We start from the raw sequence: 26,414 nt of genomic DNA on the forward strand, positions 1-26,414 counted from the left end.
TATATATATATATATACATACACACATTATATACGCTATATATTATAGTATTCTTCGTTTGGCTGATTCCTTCAGGTCTTGCTCATCTACTACTACTGTACACATACCATCTCCATGTCCATCAGAAACTCACTGCAGACAACAAAGACAAAAAGACAGACTTTTTCAGCCCACTTACCGTACGGCGCAACGCTTCCTGACTCCACTGTGGTGCAGCAGAGAGCATATAAAAATATGAGATGAATGATTTCCTGTTTCAGTTGATCAATATCGACCAATGTCTGTGGAGTGGTGTATCGCTGTGTCTGTGAGTAACTGTGCACGTTCCGAAACATTTTAAAGGTGTAGAAGAAGAACAAGACCAGGCTAGGGAGTAATGAGGAGGTGTGGGTATGAACAAGGAATGATCTATGAATGCCAATGATTTCATGACAAAGTGCAGGTGAAACCAGGATTATGCTGACCTATTCCTGTCTGATGCCGCTTGTAGTTTTCTCCAAAGGCCACAAGGCCGATAGCGATGGTCTGGAGACTGGGCCGGATCGATGGCGTGAACTAGGGAAATGAATAAAAAGAGGAAAAGTAATTGCACACTGATCTAGAAGGAGATCAGCGTCTGAGCAACAAAGCCACGTCTTCCACTTTGAATGTCAACTGCTAACTCGTCCATCTCTTTGTTCACAGAACTAATGAATTCACATACAGCTATGAGTTATCACCCAAATAAATCATTTCTGTCAACATTTTCCTTTAATGGTCTTGGCCATTGTGACCAAGTGACAGCTGATATGGTATTTTTTTCAAAACCACAACTGTCTCATGTCATTTCAGTAATACAGCCGTTCATCGGACCACAACAGAAAAATGATTTTGTCGTCCACTGCTTATGAAACACCCTAAAAAACCATGAAAAAACTTAATAAATGTTTTCAATTTCTCTTAAAAGGTGCTGTTCCAATTTCACCTGGTTTGAGGAATGTGGAAACATGGGTGACTATAATAATCCTTGGCGATAGCTAGCTCCATCCAAACGACCGCTCCTCCTCCTTTACTTGCATGCAACTGCTGGACTACTACTATCATGCGCAACCCAACAACCTGCACTTTGAGCGCAGTGCCAAATGAAAAAACACTTGAGGTACTACAAGTGGGTTGTCATTAGAAACAACACGGAAGACGAGAGAATTTTGCTTACAGCCGCGTGATGTCTCATCTCGTGAATTAGTTATATCCATTATAAACGAGTATATACCGGCTAAGCTAAAGCTTAGCGACAGGTCAGAAAAACTATTTCTACCATTGATAAACAAAACAACAGCAGCCAAGGCGTTGTTGCACAGAAAGACGTAAACAAAAAACACACGTAGTAAATGAAAAGTTATCATTATAGTCATTTTGTTAAAAATTAGACTGTGTTCACTTACATTTGGAATATTAAATTAACACCCTAATTAAAACATAGCAACACAGCATTGCAAAATTGGCCTATTTGTTTTTTTTAATTCTTGGTAGAATAAAACTAATCTTACCTGAAAGCCCAGGCAGCGGCCGTAGAAACAGCCCTTGTGCATGGTTGAGTATTCACGAACAAATCTCTCGCTGAGGTCACTTTCCTCCCGCACAAACAGATTGCCGTCGCTGTTTTCCTCTACCATGCGCTGGGCCAGGTAAAGCAGGGCGCGCAGCTGACACAGCGCATTGCAGTAGGCCTCCATCTCACCTGCGTTGTGTGCCACCCTGAAAAATATTCTGCGGCGATTGGCGGCGATGTAGCGCCCCTTGTGAATGATGTGGAGCAGGCAGCAACGCAAAACCTAGAAAAGGGGGGAGGGGTTAAGAAGGCAATAAAATATTTAAAAGCAGGCAGCATCGCAAAACCTAGAAGGGGGGGGGGTTAAGAAGGCAATAAAATATTTAATGAAAAAGTTGTTTTAAAAACAATATCTCATATTACACATAATTAGCAAAACAGTGAAAGTAAAGGAAAAAGAAAAAAATATTTGTATGTTCTATAGCTTGCATTTTTCAACACTGTGTTTGACTGGATTAGTCTTGGGAAATTTGAATTCAAGTTGGCACCTGGAACTCACTGTGTTACTCAAAACTAACAGTCATTTCTCTGTATCCAGGTGTAATATTTTGCCGTGAGATGTCAACGACGTGGACGTTTCCATGTAAGGTCTGTAAAAATGCTCCAATATGCAGCATATTTTCAAGTTATATACACATGGCTGCCACTAGCCTTTCACGTATTGTAAAATACGTGATCATTGCTGTGTTGAGCGATGTGATGCTATTGGTGGTAGACAGGGGTTAGCATGGGCACCTGACCGGTTCGGAGCTATATATCAATAACTTGACCACATCAACAGTTCACTTTACGCATGCTACCTTTACGTAATAAAAATAGCATAAGGCATAATATTGACGTCCACCGTTATGCAGATGATACACAACTATTCTCATCCATGCAGCTACACAAATCAAAACTATAGGTTATTTGCGTGGGCAAGAGGTGCTTGATAAATAACATCCAATGAAAAGGATGCACGAAAAACGTTCAAAACGTACCTTCACCAGCGAGCGATAGCCATTAGCAGGTATGTGTGGGTCAAAATCAAAATGGTGGTAAACTGCTGCAAAACCAGAGACCACTGGCTCCAGACTGCGAGCATGCTCCAGGATCGAGTTCATCGCTACCACCAATCGCCGAGACGCATCCCCCTGTGGCCCCTTGGCTCCTCCTGAGAAGAATGTGGCATTTTCTTCGCAGATGTTGTAAAGGGCCGCAAACACTGCTTTGGTGTCCATGACTAGAAACAGAGAAGGAGGAAAGAATGGTAAAAATAGTTTCATGCATCAGGGGGGTATTTTACCTTTTAGAATCACTATGTAGGGGTGTAAAGCTAAAGTGAAACGACGTCAATATAACTGGATATGTCTCACAATTTTTAGGCGTTTTGTGACATTGAGCTTATGATGTTTTTTTCTTGCAATACATGCAATTTTCACAATGCATTTTCTGTTGATGCCACTAGGGGGCGACAGACAATTCACCTTTGCTAGATGGTCACCTACTGTCAGAGTGCATGGGTCATACGGAAAGAAGCTTTCACCCTGAAAAATATCCAGATTCTCAAATAGATCTAGTTGTGCACATTGATCAGGGTGAAGACCCTCGTCCGACCCAGAAGTACTCTACAGATGTTCTTTATTACTGGGCATACAACCCTGAAATGTTATTTAAAATGTATAATTACACCTACTCCACAAAATCAAAAATATTAAAGCTTATAAGAGTCTGGAGAATCATAAAATTAAGTAATGTCTTACGGTTTTCTCTCACTCTAATCCTCCTTCAAGTCTTAATCAGTGTTAGGCAAGAGTAAGCTAAGCTAACTAAGCCCTTTTTTCTGTGTAGGAACACACTGCCTATTTGATACTGCCATGTTTGGTCAACAAACTATTGGATGCATCTCATGTAAAAAAAAAAACAAAACAAAAAAATCCACATAAGACACAGTAAATATGTAATTAAATAAACATTTATAAATGTGTTATTCCTGTAGAACAAAAACTTGCTAGCGGGTGTTATAGCATAGAATAGTAAATTATAGAGGATATTGCACGAGGTAGTGTGTTGTGGTGCGGGGGTGGGGGGTGAGTTTAACTAATGTTGTCATTAAACATTATTTGCTTCAAAGGAAGAATAACTTTTTGATTTGACGACAACATTTTGGCCAATTCGTCAATTTAATTCCACGTGGCAGCTGTAGACACTTTAACCACCCGGATTAGAATCCTCAACCACAAGCATACCCCGTGACTCACACTGTAGGTTGAATTTACACTGTGCTCTTTGAAAATACTGTATAATGAGCTTTTTGTCAGCCCTTGCGTTGCACATTCGGTCTAAGAGCATCAACGGCTAATTTCAGAATTTCTTTATGACACGGGTCATGGGGTCTTGTGAGCGCGCCGTTTCCTTTTTAAACTTACTGGGAAATGTCTGAGGTTTTAGAAAACATCAGCAGCAGTTTAACCTTTGAAGCACATTTTGACTGGGCTGAGAGAGAAGGTTTGAGTGAAACTACAGACTCTTGTGCACCACAAATACCAAAGGGGTAGATTACTAGCATGCAGTAGTTATCAGTAATAGGAAGTAGTCCTACTAACTATAGTTAGTAGTTTGCATACAGCTGTTAGCCAAGGTCTGAGGTCAAGCGTCCCCAATCACCGCTCTAAAGACCGGTACCGGCCCATAGGTAATTAGTAAGGATGCGCCGAATTTTCGTCCGAAAGACTTTATTGAGGTTCAGTACACAGTGATAGCCATAAATGCAATAGTACTTCTAACTGGCATAACAATTATTAGTACCATTGCATTTATCGGCCCTGGTTTCCTCATTTTCGGTTTCGGACAAGAATTTTTATTTCGGTGCATCACTAGTCATTAGGGACCGAGCCGCAGTGTAACAGTTTGTAAGTAAAGTGTTTTTACGTTTTTACAGCAGCTTATCGTGCTGGCAAAATCGGAAATGTTTGGACTTGAAATGAAGAATTTGTATTTCAAAGTGAATCAGGTGAATGTTTTTCGTGACTTTTGGAACATTAACTAATTTGACAATATTAATTCGAAGTTTACAGAAAAAAAATGTAGGGCTGCACAACATAACGATACTAAAAATGCACGTCCTACATTTTGACTATCACGAATTTATTGTCATTTTTATAGGGAATTTCTCTTTGGACCTTAATATTCGCAGGAATTTACGGTATCTTTTACAGAACAAATGTGTAGCTTACAATTTATACCGTTGATTGTACAGAAAAATAAGGAATCAAGCGCACTTTACTAACTGTAAAGTCAACAATATCAAGCCGTAAATTAACCACAGCTGCCGGCATTGTACCGTTGAAACAAAACCCATGTCAATTTTAAACTAAAACAGCAGATTTTTTTTAACAGTGACGAATAGGAGAGAATTTCCCCATGTCAATTTTAAACTAAAACAATGTATTGAACTTTATTTTACAGTAAAATACTAAAACGCAGAAATTAGTGTCAGTAAATGAAGAAAGCGTTGTACTGTAATTTTACGGTACTGTTTCGGCAACCGCGGCTACCGGTACTTCACCATAAAAAAAACAGCAGATTTTTTTTTTAACAGTGACGAATAGGAGAGTATCAGAGAACAATCTAGATCAAACCGGAAGTGAAGAGGATTTCAGACAGGATTATTAACTTGAGGCTGTAAGGTGAGAGCGTGTAAGGAAACAAGCAGAATGAAGTGGCAGAAGGAGAGAGTGGCGAGAGGCGCAGACTATAAAAAGACATGTCCGTGAGGGCGAAAGTGGTGATAATGATGCTGCGGAGGTGAGGTGTTTAAGCAAGGAGTGCAGGAGGAAAACAGATTTAGATTTCGCGAAGAGGGCAGAAATGTCTGTGGTAAACACTCTATCTATGAAGATGAGGGCGAAACACAAAAACAGAGTGATAAATGAGGGACAACTGAGGTGTAAACAACCTTCACTTCTGTGTACGAAATGAGATAGTTTTAGATTTTGCGAAGAGGGCAGAAACGTCTGTGGTAACGCTCCTATGAAGATGAGGGCGAAACAGAGTGATAAATGAGGGACAACTGAGGTGTAAACAACCTTCACTTCTGTGTACGAAATGAGACAGACGGGGGATTGTAAGGTGGTGCTAGCGCAGAGTGGAGCAGGTGGATAAGTATGTTGGAAGACAATAAAAACCAAGAGGAGAAAAGCTCAAAAAATCTCTTTTTAACCTCTGATTAAACATTTTGGTATCACTACACCATACATTTATGCGAAAGCGAGCAAAACAACAGCTACTGACAACACAGGCAGACACACGTTGTTCTTTACACACAGTATTCTTCATCTATTGACATATGGGAATAATTCCTCTATGAACTGTGCGGACACGTTTTGCTTAGGCAAACACAATCGAAAAAAGAATGATCAGGGTGACCGACCACAGTAAACTAGTCAAGCCCAAATAGTAAGCTTCAGGTGCAGGATGTCCTCTGGCTAGGCAGCCAAAATGAAAAAAAATAAATAAATGAATTGCTTGATCAAAGCAGCGTTAAAATCATCATCTGGATGAGTCTAATTAGTCCATAAAGTCTAGCTGTCTCTGCCATATCCACATATGCTCATAAAAAAACTTGCAAAATGATAATGAAGCTATTTTCGTCTTAAGCCGGTCCATGATGCAGGAGCGTCCATGGTCATCATAGAGAGTCACTCTGACAGACATTCAATCTTTTCCTATTCACTGTTCCACATCGAGCTACTTCGCTAGTCAAACTCAGGCCCAGGGGCCAAATCTGGTCCACAATGTAATTACATTTGGGCCACAAGATCATATCAAATGTGTACTAGGAGTTGGCCTGCCAGTATATAGCATCGATATATCGGCAGAATTATGAAGTATTAGCGTTGTATGTGCTAAATTACAGCACATACATTTTGTTTTTTGTTGTTGTTGTTGCCCTGTGGAAAAAAAAAATATTAAAAAGGAACTTTTTAGGCTACATATAAAGAGATGTAATAAGAAACAAAGTTAATTTCATAGTTAATTTATGATATTGAACTTTGGTCGTTTCAGTTTTAATGTGTACGCAAAGAACAAATACTACCGATGTGTGTTTTATTTCAAAGTTAATTTATGATATTGAACTTTGGTCGTTTCAGTTTTAATGTGTACGCAAAAATAAAGTTTGTTTTCACATGAGAATGAACAAAATGAACGTTATCCAAAGGGCTGCTCATAAAACTCAGTCTGTTGACAAAAACATAATCCCAGTGCCCACGCCAGAAGATTGCGTCCGAAGGAACTTGAGGTCATTTTAAACTTGAATGACTCAAGTCATTCGGCAAATCTGTTAGCAAATGTGTTGAGATCTTAAAAAAAAAATAAAAAAAGTTAATTTAGCTGCATAATAGTATTGTATTGTCACTGGAAGCCCACTGCAACCCTATAGACAAAACCCAGTCTTTTCACATTAAAGATGGATGAGAGTAGGTATTAATAAGTCATGTTCAAAGGCCGTTAAGCCAGTAACATCACATAAGGACTCCTGAGGGGGCCGCTAAAACACAAAATACATGATTGGATCAGAATATCTACTTAAAGCAGTGTGGTGTAAAAAGAGAAAATATTTTACCAGCAGCTTCAGAGTTCAATGCTTTGTCCTTGTCTGTCTCCTCACTTCCAGGAAACAATGTGAGCATGGTAGAAACAAACGGAGTGAGGGAGAGAGCAGGAAAGAAAGAGAGAGAGAGAGAGAGAGTTATGACAGAAACAGCGCTTCTCAACTAGTTCAGCTGCTTTAAGAAGCTGTTGCTGTATCTCTTTCCTTCTTCTCTACTGCATAGGTCCAACCATTCAGCATGTAGAAAAACGGACTCTACTCAAAAAAAAGATTCTGTTATCATTCTGTTCCTCTCGCTATGGATCTTTCCTTTAATATACAGTATATATATATATAAAAAAAAACAAGGTGTGGCTTTCATCTGCTGAACTTTCTCCCTCTAGATTGTAGGAGTTTTGTTATTTGTTGGTCAGTTAGCAACTCCCTTTGACTTTTACCCTATTTGGCAGGTTATAACAATGGAAGCAGGGACATTAAGAAAAAGCAGAGCTTTTTTTTTTCTTTATATCGACTTACATTAACGACAATCGATTGAACTTCATGAAGCTATGATTCTATAATTAAATAGATTTAATGAGCTGAAGATCAAATAACTGAAATGTCTTCCATTCCTTATTGTTTTTGTTGTTATTAATAGTATTGGCCACCAGGACAGCTGCGGCCAGTCCCAGCTGAAGATAGGCAAAGGTCGAGTACATCTTGTAAGGCTCACCAGGCCAAAAACATAGACACAAACAAGCACACTTTTAGTCAATTCAGTTTCAGAAACCCTTACCCCAGTCTGTATGTGTTTGGACTGTGGAAAAAAAAAACACATTGAACACAAAGAAATCCCAAATGTATAAGGACACACGTTGTTACTGTTTGTATTATTCTTCACAGTTATGTAAGCATTTGTACTAGCACTAACAAAAGCATTAGCATTAGCAGTGGTAGAGGTTGTAGTACCAGTTATAGAAAATATAATACAACAGTAGCAATGATAATAGTAATTATAATAGTAGCATTCCATATACATACTTTTTTTTTTTTTTACATTTTCCATAGAACAGGGTTAGTCAATTATAAATAGTCAATTATATCATTTTCAGTCAAAAATAGAACAAAAATCTTCTGGTACTAGGATGAGGGATCGCCCTGTATGTTTTATTCTAATACACCTATAAATTATATATAATTTATGTATCCTGAAGTAGTCTGCCCTATCTAATATTAGGACCCGCTGTGGCCTGCATTTAAAAAGATCAAAGTCTGGACCTAGGCCGCTGGTCTAAAAGAGGAATCGACAAAGACAGACACAAAGAGCAGAGCGCCTTACACTGACTTTCTGGGTTCACTCCCAAAGTCATAACATCTGTCTCTGGTCTGTACACAGTTAAGCACAAACAAAATGACACATTGAAACCCAATCACGGTGTCTGTTGGCAATAATCTGCCGATTCGATACGCATCACAATACAGGCGCAACAATACTTTATATTGCGATATACTGCGATTATACAGACATTGTATATATTGACTTTTTTCAACAAATGAATTGTAGGAAAACTGTCAGCAAAGCAAACACAAGATGATGTGAGTTTCCCCTTTTACCATTGTAGCTCAAAGCTAGAAGCTAAGCACAAGCACAGGATAGGTAGCGTGCCACAGACTGGGGCTCTCCCGATATGTAATTATTCCTTTGGAGCGGACAAGATGACTGCTGCAGACTAGTGGCCAGAGATTTAAATGCAACATAAAAATGAATCAACGTTGCATGTCAATTGTTAATAAAAAAATTGATACAGTGCTTTACAATGTCGATGCAGTATCGTAAAATGAAATATCGCAATAAATCAGTGTATTCATATTTTCTCACACCCCTATTATATACATAATAATGAAAGAAGCAATAGATCAGCAACTACTCGTTGCCATTATTTTGATTAGATTTCTCCAACTTGCCTTAGTGTGAAAAAAGTACCGTAGCTAAGATTTATAAATATTTAGAAAAGGTTTGGGTTAAAGTTAAATCTGATTTTTTTTTTTTTGTAAAAATGTCAATTGGCATAAAGCTTTAAAAACAGTCGTGAACAAGTTGTGAACACAAGCAAAGAGGAAGAGGCAACAGTGGGGGCTTGGTAGTGTCATGCTTTGGAAGCGTTGACCCTTCTCCCACTTCTGGCTCAACAAGGGCCTGGCTCACACACAAGGACAAACTTGAACAACAGGAAACCAGCCACAATAGGCATCCACATTCTTTTTCATCTACCTGTAGAGTTCCTTTAGGGCTAAAATTGTAGATAACACGTGTATGAGCTGAGAGTAACTCAGCTGCTTTAGAACACTGTGTAAGAGGGTTGTTTTTAACAGAAATCTCATTAAATGTCATTATAAAGGCGGGCAACTATTGACCAACCCGTCACAAATACATCGCCGAAAATATTGTAATACTTGCGTTTCATAATTTGCGAGGAACTTGTGTTGTTCCAAATGGCAACATAGCAGTTTAGTTTTAGCTCTGTTTATATAAGAACAGGTAACAGAGAAAGCCTGTTTAGTCAGTACAGAAAAATTGTATTAGGACAAACACTGAGGTTTTAACATTTCACTCCTTGAACACATATTGATTTATGATAGGAAGTGCAATTTTATTATTATTATTATTATTATCTTTAATCATCATATTGATACATTTACTGTTGAATGATTAAATGAGAAAATAGGATTGTAAAATCAAAAGAGTCATTTGATTTAAACTAGGACAGCTGATATATTAAACAACTTTGAAACAGTATGTTTGCTAAACAGAACAAATGTAATGAATATGATTTAATTTTGAGTAAAAAAAAACAAAGATAGCTTTGTGCGGGAACTCTTCAAAAAAGAAAATTACTTTAATCAGAGATAAGAAAAATATGACCTAAAAAGTACTATTTTGTTGTAGACTTGTTTATGAAATACCTTTCTTAAGAAACAATATCCTTACATTAAATATTTTTATCGAGGGAAGGCTTGGTGGGTAGCAAAGATTTACAGAGCATGTAAGAGGAATCTTGATAAGACAAACCTTAAGTATGTAGGTAGCTGCCCAATAGGCAAAATGGTAGAATGTAAACAGTGGTACCCTTGCGTTAACCACACTCTCTGTGTGAAAATGTCTGTACTTTTGATAATACATGCTCCTACAATACAACAGAATACAACAAGTCTACTAAGGCAACAGTGGAAAAAAAGCAGCTGTATTAAAGCAGCAAACGTTTTTGTTTAGTGAATGGACTTAGCCCATAGCCCTTATAATAGACATACGTATATGGTAAAAATCTGTTTCACTAACTTACAGCAATTATATGTGTATTTCAACATTTAAGTTTTCCAAAAACACAGCATGTTAAATATTAACATTAGGAATTAGGCCCAGTAAGCAGTGTGAGGGGGGGGTGAAAGGGAATGTTGTCCATCTTGTTAGCAAAATAACCAAAATGGAACCCCTTTTGTTAACCTGCCACCACCTCTCAGAACGGAGGTGGTGCTGCACCTTGGCAACTTAACAAGGCCACACGCCTTTGATAGGAGACAAGTTGCCATCCAGATTAAACAAAATGAAGATGCTAAGATTTTCAATTGTAGTGAACAGGGTGGACAGGATCAGAAATAAACTAAGTTTGAGATGGTTTGGACATGGAGACAGAATTGCTAGGCTAGCGTAGGAGCTTAGAAAAGATGGATGTAGTGTATATTAACATAAAATAACGTGACACTAAGTGAAATAGGAATTAAAGTGGATAAATGGAAACGAAATGCTTAGTTTTATGTAAAGTAACATCAAGAAAAACTTTCTCCAGCCCTAGAAATAGCCCTGTAGAAATTATTTTCATGGGGCCCAGAATCCCTGGCAGGACCTGCCTGTAACCAGTCACGGTAGGAATTATTATTGATATCTTTCCATATTATTATCGACATCTTTGTCAGACTACTTACTTTCTACATTTGGCACTTAGCTAAAGCCGAGTATTCCAAAATACTTAAACAGTCGGGTTCAACTCCCTTATTCCCCTATATTCTCACTTTGTATCTGTGAGTGTAGTTAACTCATGCATCCTACCTGAAACAAACTCACTTCCACGTTTCCATGCCCACTCCCTGCCTTTGTACGCGTTTGAACTCGATGTTCAAGTGACTTATGTCGCCAGTTACGACACCGTATAAAAGCATTCAGTAACACACAGCCTCGGAGCCACTCACAGACAGATGTCGCTATCATCCCTGCTTTGACTAATAGTGCAAACATTAACGTTACGTGGTGTCTGCCGCTACTGTCATGACAACAGAGGAGGTTGGCAACACGTATCCCTAACCATACATTCATGTAGAGCGGATAAAAGGCACCCAGACCCGGAGGCTTAAACACCACTTGATCATATGAGCTAACAGAGCAGCTAACGCCGGCTGAAATGTTTGTAGCATCGGCTGGGACAACATCAATGTCGGACAACATAAATGTCGGCCAGTTTAATGGGAAAACTGACCTAAAACAGGAAACTTAACTCACCAATTGGACTGTCTCTACGTTTGGCCACTCGTTTTCCATTTATTCCTTTCTCCGGTCGACTGTTCCCAGCACTCTTGTCCGACGCCATGTTCGCCCACCGAAAAATACACCGCCTTTCCAGTCTCCCACTACATACCTGCCTGGGAGCGCCTGTGGCCCCGCCCACAACAGAAATAACAGCCAATGAAGAACCGCAACAGCGACTACTAGCCAATTATTAGACTCAAAGCATTACTATGGTCCCGCCCCTTTACATCAAAGCCTCCCAAAGAAAAAGTGGTAATACACAGCACAGGGAAAATATGTTTCCGTAGAACTGATCCTTGAATACACTAGAAATATTGATTATATCCGCTAAACAGAGTACATTTAAAAACCTGTGGCTTGATTTGTAGCAACAAGAAGGCAGTGCATTCCTCCGATATTCTGCAGAAAGACAAAGGGGATGTGTAATACTTTTTCATGTTGTAGCCTGGTTGTCAGGAAATGAATTTCCCAAGAAAATGTTTTTTTAGGAGGAGGGCGGGTGATAGAACTGTTCAGAAGTGTATATAGAACTTTGACTAAACCTACCGATAAAGATATATTCATTAAAATATGTACTTTTGTATGTATATAGAACTTTGACTAAACACGGTGTCTCAGGAGTTGACAGTTTTAAAACCTACCGATAAAAATATATTCATTAAAATATGTACTTTTGTTGAGTTATGCGATTAAATCACCAAGTACCATGTCTTAAAAAGGGTATCTACTTTCAGCTACTTGGTTAAGCTTGGTTATCGCCATTTCATGAATATAAAATAATATGCCATGCTTCACTTCATCGCCATTACATGAATATAAAATAATATGCCATGCTTTGTGACCACGTAAAGCAAATCAGGTGCATTTTTCTTTTAAAATTGTTTCTTGTAACTCTTAGCTGAAACATAAATTGAATGAAATCAAATATATTACATCATATATCATTTTTGCTAGTTAAATTTTATTATTTTTGAAAACAAGACACCCGCAAAGTACAGAGCCACATATTACACACGTATGTTTTGTTGATACACACAGCTAATGTGTACGACAAAGTCACTGAGCTAATTTTAAGGAAAGTCTCAGAGGTTTTAGTGGGCTAAAATCAATTGTCTTTGTAATTGTGTTATGGCATTGTTAATGCTTTTCGATCTACGTCATGCTAAAATAACAGTGTTATTACGTCTACATTACGTCTATTTCTGCATAATATTGATGGTTTCCAAGTTATTAGGGTGTGAATTTGTTCAGGCAGGACACCCTGAAGGCCGACGTGAGATATACACGAGACGCCACTTGTTTTAAGGAGTGTTTCTCCAATCCTGGGTATTACTGCAGTACTGTAGAGACTTCATGAGAAGTCAAATGTATTTGTTTAACTCAAATTTGAAGCCGCATAGCAATAAATGTCACACATAGGCCACATTCATGCTACCATTTTTTTCCCTTCCTGACAAAATAAAGTGACTTTCTTATGACATTCACTTACAGACAATTCTGACTTTTGATTGGTCGGTCCATTTATGTTTTATTATTCTGTTTATGCGTAGCACAGCTTAATTGAACATGCATTAAAATCCAAGCAATGTTTTGCTTTGCATTATCTATAATTATTATAAAAAAAAAAATCTGGTTAGCTGCTCTTTTTAGCGTTTACGTAATTCAACGTGAACACTGATTGGCTGCCAATTCCAATTAGTATATATATATGTATATATATATATACACATATATATAAAGTATATATATATCAATATTATACGGTATATATTTATATGAATATATATACTGTACATATATATTTATGTATATATATTCATATATATATATATATAAATAAATACATATATTTATATGTATATAAATATATGCATATTTATATACATATATATTAAAATCTGTATGAAAAATGTTGTCCCTATGTGTAGAGACAAAACCCCAAAGCCTTCAAATTGTCAACGTTTGCAGTATAAATTGCGGTACATTTGCAGCCATATAGTTTGAATAGAGCCTTAATCTATCCACGGACTTCTCAGGGTTTCTCCAGCTGGATTTCCTCCTCTTCCAGTTCTTCTTTCATGTTACCCACATCCTCGTACAGGTACTGCCCCTGTGTGCGTACAATCTCATCATATGTGGCAGAACACTCATCCAGATTCAGCCCCTGGAGGAAACACAAGATGACTCAATAATTCATTCATTATTAATAATAGTAATTGATAAATCATTATTAGTGACTCAACACGCCACCCAACTGTTACCACAGGCTATGGTCATATCCCGTCCAGATTACTGCAATGCCCTCCTATCTGGTCTTTAACCAACCCAAAAGGGCGTATGTAACTGCTCATTGATCTACACTGACGACCGGTCGCTGCGCGGATCAAACACAAGTCATTGACTCTTGCTTATAAAATAACCACAGGGGGCGCTCCTGCAAATGTAAACTCATTGATAAAGGCTTACACATCCGCTCGGATGCTGCGCACATCACAGGAGTATTGACTTGTCTTGCCCCCTCCTCACACAAGGCGATCTCGGTGAACATGGGGATACGAACTACCAGCTACCACAAGATCAGGGTCCTCTTTCTCTTCTTTCAAGAATCACTTAAGAACTTTTTGGATACGAACTACCGGCTGCCGCAAGAGCAGGGTCCTCTTTCTCGTCTTTCAAGAATCACTTAAGAACTTTTTTCTCCAAAGAACAGCTGCTATCCTAACAAACCCACCAACGTCTAACATGCACCTCTTCGTACTCTACGAACGACTATCCTTATGACATATTCTTATGACATACTATTCTTCTTACTCTATGACCTACCATGACTATAACTGTACTTTTTCCTTATTTATTATTTATGTTTTTGTATGTTTACTGTAGCTTGATTGTTGATTGACTGACGCAAATTGTACATCGCTTTGGCTAAAAGCTTCTGCTGAAACTAACGTATTGTGATGTAATATTCACAATGGGAATTCTATAATGTGTAGGTTTGTGCAATTCGAGTCTTACCTGATAAATGTTCTCCTCTTCTTTTCCCGCCTTCTTCTTTTCTAGTTGAACCAGTTTCTTTGACTGTAAGAAACAAGTAATAAGAAATCACTTAGAAAAACAGTGTAACTGACATTTGAACACAGGCCTCTTGATGTTTTCAATGTTGTGTGGTGAAACCCAGGCAGGAGTTAAGACGATGTCATTTTATCCGTCATTGCCTTGGGGAGGAGTTTAACGTTCAGTTCAGTTCAGTTCAGTTCAGTTCCTCATCCAGTTTTGATGTCACCCTACGTCCCAAATGATGGACGTGGACTCAAGTCAACTCAAAGAATAAAAAGTTAGGATGCTTAAATTCCACCCAACAGCTGGTGAACCAACAGACTAAAATGTATCCATCTATCCATCCATCCATCCATCCATCTATACAGCTATACATTCATACATCTATACATCCATCTATCTATACATCCATCCATCCATCTATACATTCATACATCCATCCATCTATACATCTATCCATCCATCCATCTATTTATCCATCCATCCATCTATTTATCCATCCATCCATCTGTACATCTATCCATCCATCCATCCATTTATCCATCCATCCATCTGTACATCTATCCATCCATCCATACGTCTATCCATCCATCCATCCATCTGTACATCTATCCATCCATCCATACGTCTATCCATCCATCTATATGTCCATCCATCCATCCGTCTATACGTCTATCCATCCATCCATACGTCTATCCATCCATCTATACGTCTATCTATCCATCTATCTATCCATCCATCCATACGTCTATCCATCCATCTATACGTCTATCTATCCATCTATACGTCTATCCATCCATCTATACGTCTATCCATCCATCTATACGTCTATCTATCCATCCATACGTCTATCCATCCATCTATATGTCCATCCATCCATCCGTCTATACGTCTATCCATCCATCCATCTGTCTATCTGTCCATCTACCTACCTACCTATGGTCAAGGTCTCCAGTCAGAGACTGAATTTGCATCTTCCCGATGTGATTGTGGACCATTTGGGATGGAGAGACAACTTTCCATCGTACCAATCAATAATGTGAATGTGCTGTCACAACATCATCACCCCCACAGTTGAGTGACCTTCTGACCTTGCATAAAAGGGTGGCTGAAGGCAAGAGTACACAGAGCAGCAGCAGGATTCCCTCCGCGGTGAGGATGCTGTTCTTGGTGGTTTCCTTGAGATTTATCCTCTTCTTCAGGGGCTCTATAAAGAAGGAATGTAAGCAAGGCTACATCTTCTGGAACACGTGTTACATTTTGCGGAGTGTAATTCCAACTTGACATGAGAAGAAAAAAAAGTGAGATAAAACATAGAATAAAATGAATTAGATGATGGAGCATGGATTGTACAGTTCAATGTTAGTGAACTGACACCTAGTGATGGGACTTGTGGTTTCAATACAATAAACCTATTCGACTGGCGGTTTGTGGGCCAATTCTGGACAACATCTGGCTTCCCAGTCATTGAAGGCATAAAAAGGAAAACTAAGCTAGCTCTTAGCACAAACAGACTTACGGAAGACTTGCATGTAGGTGCCATGAGAGAAGTGGCCTTTGGTGTTAAGCAAGCACTGGTACAGTCCACTGTCGTTCAGCTTGACTGACTTAAAGATCAGGACACTACAGTTTTCGCCTCGGTAACTTTGGGTGTTCGAGGTCACGCCATCCTTCAGGTTCACAGATATTGTGCCAGCGCCGTTGAAACTTCTGACCCAGTGGACGGAACCTGTGTTCCCAGATGTGACGGTGAAGCAGCACATCAGCTCAGCAGGTTCAAAAAGGGCAAAACTCATGTAGGGGTTGTCAGGCCTCCAAGTAAGCTCACTGTGTACAGCTCCCACTGTGGAGGAAATTATTTCAATGTTTTCATACGTACTGTTTATTAAACAGATGGTTGGAAAGCCACAGATACATAAAGTTATATATTTGGTGTATGTATGTATGTATGTATGTATATATGTATGTATGTATGTATGTACAGTATGTATGTTTATATATTTATATTGATAGTGATATTTGATAAAGTTGTATAGATATGTATGGATAAATATATGTATATATATTAATACATATCAAAAACATAACTATATACTGTACATCACATATCAGTATCAATATAGATATATATACATACATATATACATACATGTATACATACATATATACACATATATACATACATACATATATACATGAAATGTGGCAAAAGGTCACAAAGTTCAAGGGGGCCAAATACTTTCGCAAGGCACTGTATATACATACATATAAACATACATGTATACATACATATATACACATATATACATACATACATATATACATATATATACACATATATACTGTACATATATATGTTTTTGTTATTTTTTTTGTGGAAGTAATTATGAATAATATCATAGAACAACTATGACAAACAAACAAACATCTCTGCAGGAGGTGACAGGAGGTTAAAGATGCTGGGACTTCCATTTGCAGTAGCCAGGAAGGACCGGACATATTAGACGTTTTAACGTTTTAAAATGTGCTGAGGAGAGATAACAAATGTGGCACATGGATGGATGATCACCAGAAGAATTGCAGTCAACTTCTTTGACAAAAAAAGAGGAAGAAGATTAAGGAGGAGGACAAAGGAGAAGTGGTGTCAAAGGAGAAACGTACTAATTTTACAGTAAAAGCGCAAAGGTACGAAAATCGTATGTTTTTTTTAACCGAGTAGAGCAAAACCGACGAGGTGAAGATGAATCAGACACTCGACGTTCGAACCGAGGCGGAATACAGTACAGTTAAATAAGGAAATGCAAAAAAAAAAAAAAAAAAAAAGAAAAGGAAATTTCCACTAAACACACAACAAATACAAAAGTTGAAGAAGAAGTGTTGAAAAAAACAAAACAAATTCAAGTCAACGAAAAAAAGTGACAACGAATGGGGTACTGTAGAGAACTGTAAACTGGAAAATAAACCGAAGTACAGTTGTCAGACACAGCCATCTGTTCTGTCAGGGGACGAGCTTCAGTGAAGCAGAACTAAAAGCAGCACTATTAAAATAAAAAAAGGAAACAAATAAATGCTCAGGATATTAAAACGCACTGTGATGGAAAAGACAAACTGTTCATTACGCGTAGCATACATTTGACTTGACTTCGACACCAATACTGTCATGAAAAATAGATATAAATATCTAAAAACATTTAGTTCAAATTATTGTTTACTTACTTGCGAAGCTACAGAGAGCAAGGACCGTAAGAGCCGCCATATTTTTTTTTAAATGTAAGGACAAAGTGACTTAAACGAACGGAAAGACGAAGATCAGACGGTCCATCCCAGTCTTCAACTGCTACCGTTTTGCTGCAGCACCAGTATTTCGTCTGTCTCCACAGGATTCACGCTTGAACAAACGCATGACTTTGTTTGACATGCACTTATTTACATACACCAGTAACAGGTGTGGTGTGTTACCAGTAACAGTGGCTGATGTTATTCAAAAAAAAAAGCCTTTACGCGAGACAGATTTTACAGATAAACATTTCTTTAAGGGCCCGTTACACCGCAAATAAATATTTCCTATGATGAGCATATGATAAAAAAAAGTGATTTTAAAAAAAAGAAAGAAAAAAAAAAAAAAAAGCACCATCTCATCAGCAAATAACCATAACCAAGCAGAACTACATTTCCCAAATTTATTTAAAAATATTATAGAATAAGAAAATACAAACGTACCACAATTTTCCTTAAGTATACATCATGAAAGAGCCTCATACACAGTAAAACTCAAACCCCAAAATACACAATATAATTCTTGCATCATCATAGTTTGGATAAAGGAAACTGACTAAATTGGCAGTGTCCTCTCTGTATACACAGCAACGGTCGGCAAAGGTGGCGAGGTATTCAAATCCCACCGCTGGAATCCAAGCAAAAGGTACGCGAATGGAGAAAGAACGCTAAAGCAGGGGGGTCTGCCAATGAGGCCTACATAGGCCTACAATGATCTCTCACTCTCTGGATCCTACATGGAAGAGGGTGAACTGTTCGCAGACCTAAGGGCCATTGAGCGGAACAACAGCTGATTGGTCAGAACAAAGCACCGGTCTTCAATGGTGACCGTCGATACATCTGGGTATTCTGTATATTTGTGGAACCGAGGGCAACAAAGACCAGGAAGTGCCTGTTGTAACTGTCAGCCATGCGAATAATGTAAATGAACCATTGTTACTCTATGCCTGTATGAATGTATAAATACAAACGGACCCTTCCAGCTTGTAGTGAGACGAAATTTGACGATTTGTAAATATTGTAAAAATTGTTTTGTGCATTGGACTGCAGTGCTCGAAATCCTCCATCTAACTCAACGCAAAGGCAGCAGATCGCCTGTCAATGTATAAAAATAGAATTATGTGAAAGTGTTAGCGGTTAAATGGGGACATTATAGCAAGAAAGAAAATAGTCTTTTTTTTTTTTTGTTCAACACGTGTCGTTTTTCCCTCTGTTTGGGGCCATTGTAAATCATATCAGAGCAAATTAGTTAAATACTGTCACTTTTAAAGCATTTTTTTTTTATATTTCAGTTCGACTTTAAAATGCTTATAGGTTTTAGCTTTTCACATTTTCTTTAAGCTATTTATTTGATTTTTTTTTTTAACTTTCTTAAAGTTCACCAACATTTCCACCATTATTTAAGTATATGGAGGATCACTTAGACCAGCGGTGTCAAACTCATTTTTACCGAGGGTCTGGAAGACTAAAGTAACCACTCCTTAATGTATTAATACACTTTTCTGTAATTGATTATTATTTATTTGAGTTACAAATATTGTAAATTGCTAAAAGAAAAAAAAGTAATTCGTCAAGTAAAGAAAACCACAAGCATGGACTTCATTATAATCCAATGCTTTTTTTTAAGCTTCTGTGGGCCACACAACACGACTTGGTGGACCACATTTGGCCCGCGGGCCTTGAGTTTGACACGTGTTTTAGAGTATTATACAATACAAATCATAACCAGGAAATATTATTTGTCCTCTCTCGACTAATACATATCCATTCTGTAACGTTTTGTAACGTCCTTCGCAAAAGACAATCGCAAAGAGTTTACCATACGGTTAAGTATGCTCGGTTCCTCTTTTACTTTTGTGGGGGGGGGGGTTTAAAGGCAACCGCTGACATTTTACGGTCATTTCTAAGCCATGTATTCATGTCGTTAGCCGACTTCAGTGATGCTAATCAGTGGCAAGTGTTGCCATGGACATACAGGTTACAGAAAAGCCCTGTTGCTCTCAACGTTATACCCAAATATACAGACTATCATCACTGCAGACACCTCTTTCACATAAATCGTACGAAATAGACATCAAAGCCAAGTATGCGCGTGGTAGAAAAGGTGATCATGCTTGAAAAAAAAAGTGAGCAAGCCATCAAGAGGTGTATGTTACTGCGAAAGCTTAACAAACACAAAGAGATAACGGGGATGACGATAGCTTTGTTTCCTTCAATATCAGCATTTATATACAGTATCAGAGAGAGGCGAGACAGCGACGGTCGAGACTACATCTTAAATGCTCCTTGGAATAACGTTTTTTGTTGTTTGTTTTTTTTTTTTTCCAAAACTGAGGTCCATTTGTTACTGTGGCAAAAAAAACCATTTACATGCTATTCAGGAATTGATCACGAGGATTACAGTACTTAAAGGAAAGAAACTGGAATGAAAATAATCCAGGCGCTCACTGCATCTGCACTGGTAATGAATGCGGCGATACTGAAAGTCAGTATCAGAGACAAATATAGAATAGGACCATGACCCAAAACCATTTGAAGGAAACCCAACTGACAGGGGACTACTGTGGGAGCAAGTTGTGGAAGACAAGATGAGCTATAAGGAAGAAGATGCTAGCCTGAACACAGCTAGCTGCATATTATTATTTTTTTTTTAAAAAACACGCACACATTGACTGTATTGACATTGATTGTGACATCAACACAATAACGGAGTTTACCGTGCACCATTTCTGAATCCTTTTGACAATATTTGATCATGAGAGTTTTGACACAACACTTTGGTAAATTTGAAAAGCTCAGGACAGTTAGCGGTAGGGATGGCGCGATCCGATACTCAAGATTAGTATCAGTCCAATATTGGTCAAACTTTGGAAAAAAAAAACAACTATAGCCCATCAGATCCGACACCTAAGCCCAAAATGCTCACTTTAACTTTGCGTGACCTGTCCTAAACAGGGACACTATCCTCTCAGCTAAGGCAGCCCGCGGCATCCTGGCGGAGAAAAGAAGTTACCGGATTGATATCGGTATCGGCAGATACTCCATCGGACCATCCCGATTTAATAGGACTTAAAAGTCCAGCTGCATGTATCGGCGGTGATCACTTAAACTTGAAGTTGTGATATCTGCAACGGACAATTCCAAAGGCTTTTCTGTATGGACTTTTTTCCCATCGCTGTTAGAACGAGCAGCTAAATTAGGTACAAACCAAGGGCTTGAATCTCGTCATCATCTCAATCACTCGGGTTTACGGATAAGAAGCTGCGAATGAGTTTTTGGGAAGTCAATACTCATGACATATGAAAACACTGGGCCACATCTGATGTCTGATGTCACTCACCATTTTTTTTTACAACTTTCCACTGTTTGGTCCCCTGTGGACAAACTAGGAAAGGAAGGACACATTTAACTCAATGACGATCGATTCAACCTATGACATGCCTCCCTTCATCTGCTGTACTCTCTCTGCATCTCACACACACCTGCTGGCACTCCATCTTGTGGCCCAGTGTTGTAACAGCGTAACTCCACCACAGTCGCCCCACTGTCCCAGAATAATAAATTAACGTTATACATAACAGTAAGTCTCCATCGCACTCCTTTAAAGTTTGCCTGTTACCTAATTACAGTAAGAAGACCCCCCCCCAAACCAGCACTTCCTCAATTATTAAAAACTCTATAACACACACACACACATAATCTTCTCGCGTGTGTGTTTCACGCTAACTTGATTAATCTTGTCGCGTGTGTGTTTCACGCTAACTTGATAGTTTTAATAATATAATTACTAAATGTAAAAAATAACATGGCATACATTGGTATTGATCAAGAAAAAGTGCACCTCTGCATTACTTTGGCATAGACTTAGAAATAACACTAACGATCAGCAGTAGTATTTCAAACACGTGTTTTGAATGCTACATCTGCACAGCCAAAGAGGCCAGCGTCGACTGTGCATCTGCGTCTCGGCACCAGTGCTCGCTGCTGGGTAGCACTGCGTGTCTTTTATATGGGCGCGCGTGTGTTATAGCAGAATACCATCTCCGCATCGTCGAGTTCGAGTTCAGCTTTCTCACACAAGACGCATGTTCCTTTTAGGAGCGAACCTTTGCGGACACCCCATCCCCTTCGCCGCCTGGAGGCGCCGTACTTTTGTTTCCTTCTGTTTTTATACTTCTCTGCAGAGAATGCGTACGCCACACGTGTGGCCCTCATTGAACCGCCCCCGAACAGAGCCTCCTGCCTTTCATAAACATTCTAGTTTTTTGGGGTTTTTTTTTTCTTTTCCTTTTTTACACAAACAGCAAGCAAAATAGGCAGCAAGCATCCAGCCGGGAATTATTATAAAATGGAGGAATTTTCAGGGGAGCCTCAGACAGTCTACACCGGTTCCAGCAACAATCTGAAGGAAAGTGAAAGACAGAAACAAACAGCTGAATCGCACAAACAAATTATGGATATTGTGATGAATAAAAATATAAAACACATTCATTACAAATTGTCTTGAAATCTTAAATACTTAATTAACAATTTTACATATTACTACCTTCAAATATGTGTACTTAAACATCACAATGACATGATAGTTAAGAGAAAACGGAACTTACCTTCCAACCTGGAAAACATTTGCAATTTCATTTCGCGTTGTTTGATAACAGACAATTTTTGATACATGAGAAGAAAACGTTTTATTTAATAAAGACAAAAACAAAAAAATACTAACAGCCTACGTAGTACAATGGAGGGACAATGCACGTTAACACGTCCAATACTGTTATCTCACCTTTTGGCCAGCAGGTGGAGTAATGGGTCTTACTGGAAGTTCACTCCCTCCAAGGAGAATTGAGAAAGAACCTCCTGCAGTCTGTGGTGTTCCTCCTCCACATTCTGAAAAATAAATAAATATATATAAATATATATAAATATATATATATATGTGTGTATATATATATATATATATAAAAATATATATATATACATATATATGTATATATATGTATATATAAATATATATGTATATATATATATATATATAGTGACCAAAATACAAACAGTATAAATTGTACAATTCTAAATTGATTTTTGTTTCCCTCATGTTGTACTGCTTGGCTCAGCACTACTACTATTACTTTTTATTCTGTCAGTTTCAGTCAGCGGTCAGCTCACCTGTAACCTCTTGAGTTGTTGCTCTAGACTTCGGAGCCGCCTGTGTACTTCCTCCATCCTCTCCGGTGACAACACCATGGGCGCGCTGATGCTCCTTTCATCCTCTGATTTGGCCTCTTTTTCACTAATGTCGTCACTCTCTTCTTCTCCCCCTCTCTCCGTGCTCTGGCTTTTGTCTGTGAGCACGCAGGTTATATGCTACTGTGAGGCTTAAAGTTCCTTTTGAGACAGACAGACAGACACACACACTGTTGTGATTTCTACCTGTTGAGAGACACACTGTTGTGATTTCTACCTGTTGAGTGACAGCTGTCCAGTTCGGACTGCTCCTCTCCATTTTCTTCGTCACCCTGCGAGTCCTCTGAAAGACTGATGCTGCCGACCAGGAGTCTTTTCAGCGACATCACTAACAGGAGACACATAATAAGAAGGTTTTGTTTTTTTTTCCTCAAAGCTGCAGTGAAGTTATGACTGAGTTATGCAGTTAAAAATAAACACTTCTGTTTACCTTCTTCTAAAGCAACGCCAGCAATTTTCTCCTGATCGCTGTTGGAGTGACCTAGGAGGTCAAAGCCCTTCTCAGACAGGAAATCGATGAGCCTGTGTCTGAGGTCAGAAGACTTGTCATCTGTCAGGCTATCCTTGTCTTGATCTGTGGGCAGACACAAGACTTTGACTGTGCGTTAGGCCGAAGTAACTGCATTATCACACCAACGTTTGTTTTCTCTAGTGCTTGGCTCTCACCACTGCTTCTTTTCAAGCTTCCATTTTCACCCAGGCTCACTATTGGTCTTGGCCTGTCCCACAAAAACCAGAAAAACGAATCAATTTTTGGTCTTTGCGATAGCCACTAAAATATGGACACACAAACTAGGAGAAAATATAAATAACCATACGGGTAAATGTGCGGCACTTCAGGCAGTACGGGCTTCACGGGTACACTTTTCTTTAGATCATCCACTGCTGTCTTTATTACATCAGTCCAACTGTGTACACAAACACACAAACAAAAGTTGAAATAAATGAAAACATAACACACAAACACACATACAAAAGTTGAAATAAATGAAAACATAAACAAACTCCTGTCATAGCCAATCACATTTCTTTTTTTCCCCTCTTTTAGTATTTTCATAACTTTGTTTGTTTTTCTTCCCACACACGTTATCGTCTGTTTCAACCCCTTAGCTTTGTGTTCTAGCAGTGGTTCTTCACCTTCTTTCTGGCTTGTGACCCCATTTTGATGTCACATATTTCCGGTGACCACAGACACATTTTATTTTTCTAGAATCACAATGATGTTAAACATAATTTAAAAAGAAGAATAATTACATAAAGATTTTTTTTTATGAACTGCTAGACATTTCAGGCAATCCCATTCGACCCCAAGGTTGAAAAAAACGCTGTTATAGAGTTTCTTAGGTGCTGCTGACAATTGTGAATTTTGTGTTTTGTGAAAATTGTGTTTGCTGCATGTTAATATCTAAACACATTATGTTTTTTTTTTAATGGCTGAAGTATGTTGAACATGGATAAATCCCCATTGTCAATTCCAAATCTGATTTTATTTGAACTGTGTCACTAGATTCGAGTAGTTCTCAAATAGTGGGGCGGGCCCACTTGGGGGTGCGGGGATTGTATGAGTTGCTGCCACCTAGCCTCCGGCCACTAGGTGGCAGCAACTCATACAGTGGTTTGTACAAAAATATACATGTTATCAGGTCAATGGTATTTCAATTCGTGGGGAGGGGGTATGAAAACATTTCTGTCCACAAGGGGGGGGCATGACAGAAAGTAATCGGGAACCACGGCACTAGATCAACAAAAACAAAGAAAATCCAAACAACCTAATGTTAATGACTTACATTTTTCTCTCTCCCACAGACTGAGCCACCAGCTCATAGATCTGCGCTCCACTCTCCCAGGTGAAGATCACATAGAAGGCCTTTCGATCTGACAGAGCAGGACGAAAAAACACACGAGAGAAAATAAAGACACTCGTCTGAAAACTCAAGAGATTTGTACAGTGAATCATTGACTGCTGTGTTTCTGTGCCACTGACCTGTGGCCACCTCCCGGAGAAAGACAGAGTCCAGCTTTATAATAGGGCTCAGCATCTGTTTGCCCTCCTGCACGGCAATCGTACTCTTGCTCTGACATTTGAGGACCATCTTGTCATCTTGTTTTTGTAGGAGCACCAGCAGGTCACACAGTAGCACACAGTGCACCTCTGAGGGAAGGTGAGAATGGGGAAGGGGAGGCGGAAAGGAAGGGAGGGTGGGGGGTTGAAAAAAGAGGACAAATGCAGTGAAAACTATAGAAATAAAGACGATTTTCAAACACTTCTAATACGCATGGCTTGATTTTGAATTAATTTGTACTTTTTGCTTATCTGCATAATTCAACACACAAGATCAATATCTTAATATCAATCAACTGAAATATATGATAAGGGAGGAAGGACAGGAAGGGGAAAGTTTTTACTTCCTTAACAAAATGCTCACCTAAATATATGTGCTGTATATCAACAATGTGATCTTCCACTCCTATCTACTTAAGGGAAGCTCAAAATGAACCAGAACTTCATTTTTAATTTACAAATTATGAACTAGTTCTTCATATATATATGAAATATCTACGCAGAGGTAGAAAACAGAAGCACGTAATTACCAATTCCTTTTTCTTTTGTGACTCTCCAGATTAGAGGTCCTTCATAAAGCATCTTTTTCTGAGTAAGGTCAATGTTCTGTAGGAACAAAATAACAAAACATGATGAAAAATGTTGTCCAGAGAGAAAAAGGTGAACAAAGGTGAACGACGTACTGCGGCCTTTACCTTATACTCTGTGTAAAGTTCATTGCTTGGTTTAAGCCCTGATGTGTCCAGCCGACGCTGGTAGTCCTTCAAGGTCTAGACACAGACAAAGATTGGAAGAATGGTAAAGAATGACAAATACAATTGCAGCAAAATGTACATTTAAAATTTGTTATTACTTTGGTAAGGAGTTATGTAAAGGTTACCATACCAACAATAATTAAGAGCAGTAGAGCGTTCCATCTCTATTTCGCGGTTCTCTTTTCGCCCCCTCAGTACATCGCAGATTTTTATTTTTAATCCGTTCCGCGGAGGTTTCGCTATATCACGGCATTTTACGGTACTTTTTAAAAAAATTT

The 26,414-nt window shown here is 38.6% G+C and overlaps 3 protein-coding genes across 13 annotated transcripts in view; all 3 read right to left on the reverse strand.

The window, feature by feature from the left end:
• The window catches only part of lipeb (lipase, hormone-sensitive b), a 25,839-nt gene extending 13,900 nt beyond the window's left edge, over positions 1–11,939 (reverse strand). The window contains exons 1-6 of one of the 5 annotated variants that reach the window (XM_025061695.1): positions 11,716–11,841; positions 7,197–7,240; positions 2,572–2,813; positions 1,530–1,814; positions 465–555; positions 179–205 (exon numbers count right to left, since the gene is read on the reverse strand). In XM_025061695.1, the coding sequence (XP_024917463.1) occupies positions 179–205; positions 465–555; positions 1,530–1,814; positions 2,572–2,811 (643 nt within the window). In that variant the 5' untranslated portion in view covers positions 2,812–2,813; positions 7,197–7,240; positions 11,716–11,841. The other 4 variants (XM_025061696.1, XM_025061694.1, XM_025061697.1 and 1 more) reach the window with 4 other exon arrangements.
• A 1,677-nt stretch (positions 11,940–13,616) lies between these two features.
• On the reverse strand, positions 13,617–18,324 carry cd79a (CD79a molecule, immunoglobulin-associated alpha). Its single transcript, XM_008323971.3, has 5 exons — positions 18,016–18,324; positions 16,319–16,642; positions 15,891–16,006; positions 14,758–14,820; positions 13,617–13,906 (listed from the first exon to the last, which is right to left on the reverse strand). Exons 1-5 carry the CDS (start codon positions 18,053–18,055, stop codon positions 13,775–13,777), a joined length of 675 nt encoding a protein of 224 aa, XP_008322193.2. The 5' UTR covers positions 18,056–18,324; the 3' UTR covers positions 13,617–13,774.
• A 4,022-nt stretch (positions 18,325–22,346) lies between these two features.
• The window catches only part of arhgef1 (Rho guanine nucleotide exchange factor (GEF) 1), a 40,040-nt gene continuing 35,972 nt past the window's right edge, over positions 22,347–26,414 (reverse strand). For 6 of the 7 annotated variants that reach the window (XM_017037996.2, XM_008323972.3, XM_017037994.2 and 3 more), the window contains 11 exons: positions 26,077–26,151; positions 25,912–25,987; positions 25,304–25,471; positions 25,107–25,194; positions 24,138–24,227; positions 23,986–24,038; positions 23,750–23,911; positions 23,537–23,647; positions 23,242–23,417; positions 22,859–22,962; positions 22,347–22,477 (listed from right to left, as the gene is read on the reverse strand). In XM_017037996.2, the coding sequence (XP_016893485.1) occupies positions 22,888–22,962; positions 23,242–23,417; positions 23,537–23,647; positions 23,750–23,911; positions 23,986–24,038; positions 24,138–24,227; positions 25,107–25,194; positions 25,304–25,471; positions 25,912–25,987; positions 26,077–26,151 (1,074 nt within the window). In that variant the 3' untranslated portion in view covers positions 22,347–22,477; positions 22,859–22,887. The remainder of the gene's footprint in view (positions 22,478–22,858; positions 22,963–23,241; positions 23,418–23,536; positions 23,648–23,749; positions 23,912–23,985; positions 24,039–24,137; positions 24,228–25,106; positions 25,195–25,303; positions 25,472–25,911; positions 25,988–26,076; positions 26,152–26,414) is intronic. The other variant, XM_025061253.1, reaches the window with a different exon arrangement.

The sequence above is a fragment of the Cynoglossus semilaevis genome, chromosome 13 (assembly GCF_000523025.1).
Source record: "Cynoglossus semilaevis isolate Cse_v1.0 chromosome 13, Cse_v1.0, whole genome shotgun sequence".
NCBI classification, from domain to species: domain Eukaryota; kingdom Metazoa; phylum Chordata; class Actinopteri; order Pleuronectiformes; family Cynoglossidae; genus Cynoglossus; species Cynoglossus semilaevis.